The sequence below is a fragment of the Salvelinus fontinalis genome, chromosome 4 (genome assembly GCF_029448725.1).
Source record: "Salvelinus fontinalis isolate EN_2023a chromosome 4, ASM2944872v1, whole genome shotgun sequence".
Classification (NCBI taxonomy): Eukaryota; Metazoa; Chordata; class Actinopteri; order Salmoniformes; family Salmonidae; genus Salvelinus; species Salvelinus fontinalis.
The window spans coordinates 2,977,228-2,987,227 of record NC_074668.1 but is presented as its reverse complement, the minus strand read 5'-3'; the positions used below and the strand labels follow the sequence as shown (position 1 = coordinate 2,987,227).

Here is a 10,000-nt window from a genome sequence, read left to right as displayed (position 1 = left end):
GAACACTCTTACCCTCGTGGAGAAAATTAACCCTTTTCGGACAGTGTTCCCACGTTCAGAGCTCAGAACCTCACTGCATTATTGTGTAATGATAGGACTGTGGGAAATACAGTAGACAGGCACAGCCCAAAATGGGTCCGAGATGTAGATGGCCATCCGAGATGGCAGAAACCTCAGGAGGGACGCGTAGTCCGGAGACAGCAGCGTTACAGTATCAACAGACTCCAGAAAAACCTCACCACATCAGCTACCCTTTAGCTTATGAAGATCTACACACCTGACTGTCTGAGAGTTGTTGTCCGTTTACACTTAGACACATCTGGGTGAGAACCCCCCCCCCCCCCCCCCCCCCCCCCAATGAGCTTTATGGCGTAGTCGGCATGACACTCCTATCGGAAAATGATGACAGGGTGTTGAAGACGCTCTGAGCGTGTCACACTTCAATCAGCAGGGAGAAGAAAAAACTCTTTCCTTCTACCTCACCATCTGCTCTCGTTGATCACATTCTTGACCTTCAGGAGTTAGCGTGTCGAATGCTAGTTTACCCAAAAACCATGTTCGTCGTGAACCAGGTTCACAGTACTTCCAAAGTCTCAGGGAGGGTGATGCCACAGCTAGTCCTTAGTTCATGCCTAACTAAAATCAGACTATGAACTTGAATCAACTCTAGTTGATCTGGGTATTTTGGCTGAGAGGAGCTAACAGCATGAAGAGTAATGCTTTACCTCACAGTTCTACTTCCCTGGGGCCCAATGGTGAAATAAACACGTTTGGCAAGCTCACACACACACACACACACACACACACACACACACACACACACACACACACACACACACACACACACACACACACACACACACACACACACACACACACACACACAAAGGCTAAAACGTCTGTGCGTGGCTGGAGGAGGGCGGCTCTGCCTCTTACGACATTCGCTTGTTTGGAGAAAAGGGTGTAAACCTTCAAATCAATTAAAGGTCTCACGCCTTGGCCTGAGCCGAGATTACTCACACTCAGTTGGCTTGCAGTAATACTCTGATTCATACTGTCCCTCACAAACACTCCGGCCAAGTTCCTTCAGCACAGCTCAGCAGAGCAGAGGTGACCAAAGCTGCATATGGTCTAAGACAGAGTATCACATTGCTGTAAGACAGACCATTTCATCCGCTGGGTGATGTGACACGACAAGCACTCTATGAGATATGGTTAGATGAAGAGGGAGAGGGAGAGACGAAGAGGGAGAGACGAAGAGGGAGAGACGAAGAGGGGGAGCGATTAGACCATTTCTGACTAAATGAAACGCATTATCAAATTTGTGACAGAGGTTTAGATGTAAGCTTAAAGAAAGCTTAAACATCATGTAGGTTTTCTGAGAGTGTGAGACGTCGTTGGTCCCAGATATCAGTCTGTTTCAAGAGGAGATTCACGTCAGACAGTCATTCAGAATAACAGTTAATTCAGTGAAAGCAGCGTAGGATTGAGCACACATGCTTTTTGAAGAGCGAGAATACCAAGGAAAAGCGACTGTTCTCCATGGCTGTACCCTCTAGCGTCAAACGCAAACGTGGCCATGGCTTGTGTTTGTGTAGACGTCATGGAAATGAGTAAAGAACATGGCCTAGACTGACTGGCTTTTAAGGCTGGGAATTTCCAGGGACCTCGCGACCAAGACTCTATCTGGCCAAGACTCGATATGACCAAGACTCGATCTGGCCAAGACTCAATCTGACCAAGACTCGATATGACCAAGACTCAATCTGACCAAGACTCTATCTGGCCAAGACTCGATATGACCAAGACTCGATCTGACCAAGACTCGATCTGGCCAAGACTCGATCTGACCAAGACTCGATCTGACCAAGACTCGATCTGACCAAGATTCAATCTGACCAAGACTCGATATGACCAAGACTCGATCTGACCCCCTGTAATAAAATACAAACGGGGGATGTGTCCTCCTCTGCTCCCCTCTGTCTGTCTGTCTGTCTGTCTGTCTGTCTGTCTGTCTGTCTGTCTGTCTGCGAGTGCGAGTGCGTGTGTAGGACGGGGTGTTGTATAGGAAGGCTGACAGTGGGTAATTATTCTAATGCGATGAGAGCCCAGACTAAAACAGGACTAGCTGGCCAGAGGTGTCACATAGGAGCCATCACTTCTGCTAGGGGATGGAGCGTGTGTATTTGTGCGTGCTGAGACAGCTGTCTAATCCCAGGTGGGCTGACCATCATCATCTACCGGTTGACAACTGGAAAAAAGGTGTTTTTGAAGTCTGCTTTTATGGTCATTCAAGAGCTGCTGACTATTTTTTCCATCTTCATCAAATCGCCTTCGAAAAGTATTTGACTTGCAGCTATTTTGTTTCTGCAGCTCCTCTAGTTATACGGCTTGAATCTTGTCCACTGTTCCACAGAAAGACTACACAAGAAGAGATCCTGGCTCTGTGTTCCACAGAAAGACTACACAAGAAGAGATCCTGGCTCTGTATTCCACAGAAAGACTACACAAGAAGAGATCCTGGCTCAGTGTTCCACAGAAAGACTACACAAGAAGAGATCCTGGCTCTGTGTTCCACAGAAAGACTACACAAGAAGAGATCCTGGCTCAGTGTTCCACAGAAAGACTACACAAGAAGGGATCCTGGCTCAGTGTTCCACAGAAAGACTACACAAGAAGAGATCCTGGCTCTGTGTTCCACAGAAAGACTACACAAGAAGAGATCCTGGCTCAGTGTTCCACAGAAAGACTACACAAGAAGAGATCCTGGCTCTGTGTTCCACAGAAAGACTACACAAGAAGAGATCCTGGCTCTGTGTTCCACAGAATGACTACACAAGAAGAGATCCTGGCTCAGTGTTCCACAGAAAGACTACACAAGAAGGGATCCTGGCTCAGTGTTCCACAGAAAGACTACACAAGAAGAGATCCTGGCTCTGTGTTCCACAGAAAGACTACACAAGAAGAGATCCTGGCTCAGTGTTCCACAGAAAGACTACACAAGAAGAGATCCTGGCTCTGTGTTCCACAGAAAGACTACACAAGAAGAGATCCTGGCTCTGTGTTCCACAGAAAGACTACACAAGAAGAGATCCTGGCTCAGTGTTCCACAGAAAGACTACACAAGAAGGGATCCTGGCTCAGTGTTCCACAGAAAGACTACACAAGAAGGGATCCTGGCTCAGTGTTCCACAGAAAGACTACACAAGAAGGGATCCTGGCTCTGTGTTCCACAGAAAGACTACACAAGAAGGGATCCTGGCTAGGCCCATATATCTGCATATGTTCAACCTCCAGATATTCAGATTTGCCTCTAGTCAAGTCTCAGTTGTATAGGAAGCAGCAATATGAACTAATTTATGCAGCGATGAACAGGATTGTTTTTTATTTCCTCCTACATGTAGACATATTAATACAATGGGTTCCCTTTTGGCAATGTTTGCAGAAAGTCAGTTTGGAAGCGTGGTCTTTGATCGCCTGCCAGTAGACTAGGAACCCTGCAGCGATGATGAAATCTGACACTAGTGTAGCGTCGTTGGCCTGGTAACATGTTTGGGGATAGCTTCATCTCATATTTACCTCCCCCTGTCTGTCTCTCCACTGTCCTCCTCTCCTGTCTGTCTCTCCACTGTCCTCCTCCCCTGTGGGTCTCTCCACTGTCCTCCTCCCCTGTCTGTCTCTCCACTGTCCTCCTCCCCCTGTCTGTCTCTCCACTGTCCTCCTCCCCTGTCTGTCTCTCCACTGTCCTCCTCCCCCTGTCTGTCTCTCCACTGTCCTCCTCTCCTGTCTGTCTCTCCACTGTCCTCCTCCCCTGTCTGTCTCTCCACTGTCCTCCTCCCCCTGTCTGTCTCTCCACTGTCCTCCTCCCCTGTCTGTCTCTCCACTGTCCTCCTCCCCCTGTCTGTCTCTCCACTGTCCTCCTACCCCTGTCTGTCTCTCCACTGTCCTCCTCCCCTGTCTGTCTCTCCACTGTCCTCCTCCCCCTGTCTGTCTCTCCACTGTCCTCCTCCCCCTGTCTGTCTCTCCACTGTCCTCCTCTCCTGTCTGTCTCTCCACTGTCCTCCTCCCCTGTCTGTGTCTCCACTGTCCTCCTCCCCCTGTCTGTCTCTCCACTGTCCTCCTCTCCTGTCTGTCTCTCCACTGTCCTCCTCCCCTGTCTGTCTCTCCACTGTCCTCCTCCCCTGTCTGTGTCTCCACTGTCCTCCTCCCCCTGTCTGTCTCTCCACTGTCCTCCTCCCCTGTCTGTGTCTCCACTGTCCTCCTCCCCCTGTCTGTCTCTCCACTGTCCTCCTACCCTGTCTGTCTCTCTACTGTCCTGCTCCCCTGTCTGTCTCTCCACTGTCCTCCTCCCCTGTCTGTCTCTCCACTGTCCTCCTCCCCCCGTCTGTCTCTCCACTGTCCTCCTCCCCCTGTCTGTCTCTCTGCTCCCCCTGTACCATTTCTCCTCCTTCTGTCTGTCTCTCTCTCTGCTCCCCCTGTACCATACCTCCTCCTTCTGTCTGTCTCTCTCTCTGCTCCCCCTGTACCATTTCTCCTCCCCCTGTCTGTCTCTCTCTCTGCTCCCCCTGTACCATGCCTCCTCCCCAGTCTGTCTCTCTCTCTGCTCCCCCTGTACCATACCTCCTCCTTCTGTCTGTCTCTCTCTCTGCTCCCCCTGTACCATACCTCCTCCCCCTGTCTATATCTCTCTCTGCTCCCCCTGTACCATGCCTCCTCCCCCCGTCTCTCTCTCTCTCTGCTCCCCCTGTACCATTTCTCCTCCCCCTGTCTGTCTTTCTACTGTCCTCCTCCCCCTGTCTGTATCTCTCTCTGCTCCCCCTGTACCATACCTCCTCCTTCTGCCTGTCTCTCTCTCTGCTCCCCCTGTACCATTTTCCTCCCCCTGTCTGTCTGTCTGTCTGTCTGTCTGTGTGTCTGTCTGTCTGTCTGTCTGTCTGTGTGTCTGTCTGTCTGTCTGTCTGTCTGTCTGTCTGTCTGTCTGTCTGTCTGTCTGTCTTTCCACTGTCCTCCACCCCCTGTCTGTCTCTCTCTCTGCTCCCCCTGTACCATGCCTCCTCCCCAGTCTGTCTCTCTGCTCCCCCTGTACCATGCCTCCTCCCCCTGTCTCTCTCTCTGCTCCCCCTGTACCATGCCTCCACCCCCTGTCTGTCTGTCTTTCCACTCTCCTCCTCCCCCTGTCTGTCTCTTTCTCTGCTCCCCCTGTACCATTCCTTTTCCCCTTTCTGTCTCTCTGCTCCCCCTGTACCATGCCTCCTCCCCTGTCTGTCTCTCTGCTCCCCCTGTACCATGCCTCCTCCCCAGTCTGTCTCTCTGCTCCCCCTGTACCATGTCTCCTCCCCTGTCTCTCTCTCTGCTCCCCCTGTACCATGTCTCCTCCCCTGTCTCTCTCTCTGCTCCCCCTGTACCATGCCTCCTCCCCAGTCTGTCTCTCTGCTCCCCCTGTACCATGCCTCCTCCCCCTGTCTGTCTGTCTCTCTGCTCCCCCTGTACCATGCCTCCTCCCCCTGTCTGTCTCTCTCTCTGCTCCCCCTGTCTCTCTCTTCTCCCCCTGCTCTGCCCTTCTCTCTCTCGTCTCTCCACTGTCCTCTCCTCTCGGGTTGGTTCATTAGCACTGGTTTGCATCATCCCTGGGTGAAACCGTCACATGTCATCAGTGACTTGATTCTTTCTCACTTCCCCCAGTGTAGACAGAGTAACCTTCAGAAACCTGCTGCTGCCCACAGTTTACATCTTCATTAGGACCACTGTCACCCACACACACCTCCCAGGAGCAATGGGAACAGACAGCCTGAGAGGGAGGGAGGGAGGGACAGAGAGAGGGAGAGTGGGACAGAAAAGGGGAGAAGACAGACAGAGAGAGAGAGGGCCTGAAAGACAGACTGAGAAGAAGAGGGATAGATGAATAGGGAGAGGGGAGAGAAAGAAAGACAGAGTGGAAGAGAGAGGGATATCCAACAGAGAGGAAGAGAGAGGGATATCCAACAGAGAGAAAGAGAGAGGGATATCCCACAGAGAGGAAGAGAGAGGGATATCCAACAGAGAGAAAGAGAGAGGGATATCCAACAGAGAGGAAGAGAGAGGGATATCCAACAGAGAGGAAGAGCGAGAGATATCCAACAGAGAGGAAGAGAGAGGGATATCCAACAGAGAGGAAGAGAGAGGGATATCCCACAGAGAGGAAGAGAGAGGGATATCCAACAGAAAGGAAGAGAGAGGGATATCCCACAGAGAGAAAGAGCGAGAGATATCCAACAGAGAGGAAGAGAGAGGGATATCCCACAGAGAGGAAGAGAGAGGGATATCCCACAGAGAGAAAGAGCGAGAGATATCCAACAGAGAGGAAGAGAGAGAGATATCCAACAGAGAGGAAGAGAGAGAGATATCCAACAGAGAGGAAGAGAGAGGGATATCCAACAGAGAGAAAGAGAGAGGGATATCCAACAGAGAGGAAGAGAGAGAGGGATATCCAACAGAAAGGAATAGAGAGAGGGATATCCAACAGAAAGGAATAGAGAGAGGGATATCCAACAGAAAGGAAGAGAGGGATATCCTACAGAGAGGAAGAGAGAGAGATATCCAACAGAAAGGAATAGAGAGAGGGATATCCAACAGAAAGGAAGAGAGGGATATCCTACAGAGAGGAAGAGAGAGAGATATCCAACAGAGAGGAAGAGAGAGGGATATCAGACAGAGAGGAAGAGAGAGGGATATCCCACAGAGAGGAAGAGAGAGAGGGATATCCCACAGAGAGGAAGAGAGAGAGGGATATCCAACAGAGAGGAAGAGAGAGGGATATCCCACAGAGAGGAAGAGAGAGAGAGGGATATCCAACAGAGAGGAAGAGAGAGGGATATCCAACAGAAAGGAAGAGAGAGGGATATCCAACAGAGAGGAAGAGAGAGAGGGATATCAGACAGAGAGGAAGAGAGAGAGGGATATCCAACAGAGAGGAAGAGAGAGGGATATCCAACAGAGAGGAAGAGAGAGGGATATCCAACAGAGAGGAAGAGAGAGAGGGATATCCAACAGAAAGGAAGAGAGAGGGATATCCAACAGAAAGGAAGAGAGAGATATCAGAGAGGAAGAGAGACAAATATCCAACAGAAAGGAAGAGAGAGGGATATCCAACAGAGAGGAAGAGAGAGATATCAGAGAGGAAGAGAGAGAGATATCAGAGAGGAAGAGAGAGGGATATCAGAGAGGAAGAGAGAGATATCAGAGAGGAAGAGAGGGATATCAGAGAGGAAGAGAGGGATATCAGAGACTGCCTGTGTGAAAGTGATATGAAGCCGGCCTAGTGGAGAAGCCTGTCCTCCGTCTGACCGTCTGACCACTAAGACTGGAAACAACACCACATTACATCTGAGCTCACAAAGACTGGGATTCAGACAGACAGACGGACGGACGGACGGACGGACGGACGGACGGACGGACACAGACAGACAGACAGACAGACAGACAGACAGACCACATATTGAAGAAGCAGGGCTTTATAGAATAGATGTTGATATAATAACATATAGCATATACCATTTAGCAGGCTCTTCTTCCTCCTTCTGACCCCATCGGAATACATTATGACACAACAATCATTCTTAAATGGACTAGAACGGGTGGAGTGTATGTACACTATCGGGCTACGTTCCATATAAACAGTCTTTAAACGTTTCGTTTTTTTCGTCAGCTACAGTCCCTGTACGACTTGTTAAAAAAATAATTTAAAAACCCATTACATCACCCGTCCATTAATTACATCTTGTGTTATCATCACTCAATATCATTTAAAGGTGAGACAAACTATCAATTATAAAAGATCACATTGTCATCAAGGTTAATAAACTGCTTTATTAACTATTATCGTTAGTATCGCAAACATCGACTATAATGAAAAATGACATATTGATAAAATATGAGCTGTCTTTTTTATCTAAGTTGGCATAATATTTGAGACATGCAGCACAAATGAGGGTGTGTGTGTGTGTGTGTGTGTGTGTGTGTGCGTGCGTGCGTGCGTGTGTGTATTATATTATATTAATATAGTGTATTATAAAATAAACATCTATACCGTATGTAACAACAACAGGAAGAGGACTTGGGGCTGAATACATTTTAAAGGAAATATTAGCCTTTTAAAATGATAAACTTGGATTAGCCAACACAACGTGCCATTGAAACACAGGAGTGATGGTTGCTGATAATGGGCCTCTGTACGTCTATGTAGATATTCCATTAAAACTCAGTCGTTTTCATCTACAATAGTCATTTACAACATTAACAATGTCTACACTGTATTTCTGATCAATTTGATGTTATTTTAATGTACAATTTTTTTTATTTTCTTTAAAAAAAACAAAGACATTTCTAAGTGACCCCAAACTTTTGAACGGTAGTGTAAATATACTGTAAATTATTTATATTCCAGACTCTGGTCTCTGGTCCAGAAGCAAATATCCTGCAATGCTATCCATGTTGCTATGGGGTTTTGTATTTATACTGTATACTGTATACTCCACATAGCTCATTCTAATATTTATACTGTAGAACATTTTAGTTACACGGTTTATACACACCGCATATTTATTTATACACTGGATTCTTGACAAAGCTATCGCTGCACATGCACTATATATACAAAAGTATGTGGACACCCCTTCAAATTAGTGGATTCGGCTATTTCAGCCACATGTTGCTGACAGGTGTATAAAATCGAGCACACAGCCATGCAATCTCCATAGACAAGCATTGGCAGTAGAATGGCCTCACTGAAGTGCCCCAACGCATAGTGTCAACTGTAAAGTTTGGTGGATGAGGAATAATGGTCTGGGGCTGTTTTTCATGGTTCAGGCCCCTTAGTTCCAGTGAAGAGAAATCTGAACGCTACAGCATACAATTACATTCTAGACGATTCTGTGCTTCCAACTTTGTGGCAACAGTTTGGGGAAGGCCCTTTCTTGTTTCAGCATGCCAATGACCCCCGTGCACAAAGCGAGGTCCATACAGAAATGGTTTGTCGAGATCGGTGTAGAAGAACTTGACTGGCCTGCACAGAGGCCTGACCTCAACCCCATTGAACACCTTTGGGATGAATTGGAACGCCGACTGCGAGCCAGGCCTAATCTAGAATCAAGGATCAGTTTGGTCTTTTAGATTTTTCCGTCTCAGAGTAGGAGTGCTGTTCTAGAATCAGGCCCTCCACCCTCCCCCCCCTCTAATTCGTTATGATTTAAAATACAAAAACTGATCGTAGATCAGCTCTTCAACTCTCCAATACACGTTTTAAATATATGCCCTGGTCTGAGATCAGCTGGGGGAGGTTACAACACCCGCTGTTACAGTGCCGTGTCTCTTCTTTGTAATTGAAGACGCGTGAGATCACTTTAGCAGAGCCAAAGAGCGAGCGGCAACAGTCATGCTTTAACGAGTACATTTAATTAGTGTCAAATATAAATAAAAAACTGCTTTTAATAGTTGTTGAGCCTACAGTTTATGACGATAAAAGAAAGTCTAGCACCATTCATTTGGGTGATAATGCTCATTAGCATAATCAAGCTAATTAAAAAAAACTAATCAGTGCCTGCGGCCGGGTGGTTGCCGGGCGGTTGCCGGGCGGACAGAAGAGAGTTAACGAGAGGCAGGGCAGTAATTGGGTGAGGGGTGACCTCTTGGCAGTTAGTCAGTGACGGGTTTGACGGGTCGCCACCAGATCACGACTAGTGTGTGTGTGTGTGTGTGTGTGTGTGTGTGTGTGTGTGTGTGTGTGTGTGTGTGTGTGTGTGTGTGTGTGTGTGTGTGTGTGTGTGTGTGTGTGACTCCAAAATCCAACCAAACTGATGAATAGAGGCAGTCCACTGCTCAATACACAGTTCATTCTATTGTTAATACGAGTGAGGCTCAGTACGGTACGTATTAGTTTAGGATGTTCTTATACAGATGTAGGATCTTCATTTGAGACAGTTTGCTACGGCAAGAAAATGCAGCAACAAGAAATGTGAATTATTAT

At 47.9% G+C, this 10,000-nt stretch overlaps 1 protein-coding gene across 1 annotated transcript in view; it reads right to left on the bottom strand.

Annotated features, from left to right (window-relative positions):
- Positions 1-5,724: 5,724 nt before the first annotated feature.
- Positions 5,725-10,000, bottom strand: part of LOC129852745 (anthrax toxin receptor 2-like) — a 112,436-nt gene continuing 108,160 nt past the window's right edge. Inside the window, exon 16 of the mRNA XM_055918405.1 lies at positions 5,725-5,788. Within this exon, the coding sequence (XP_055774380.1) occupies positions 5,725-5,788 (64 nt within the window). The remainder of the gene's footprint in view (positions 5,789-10,000) is intronic.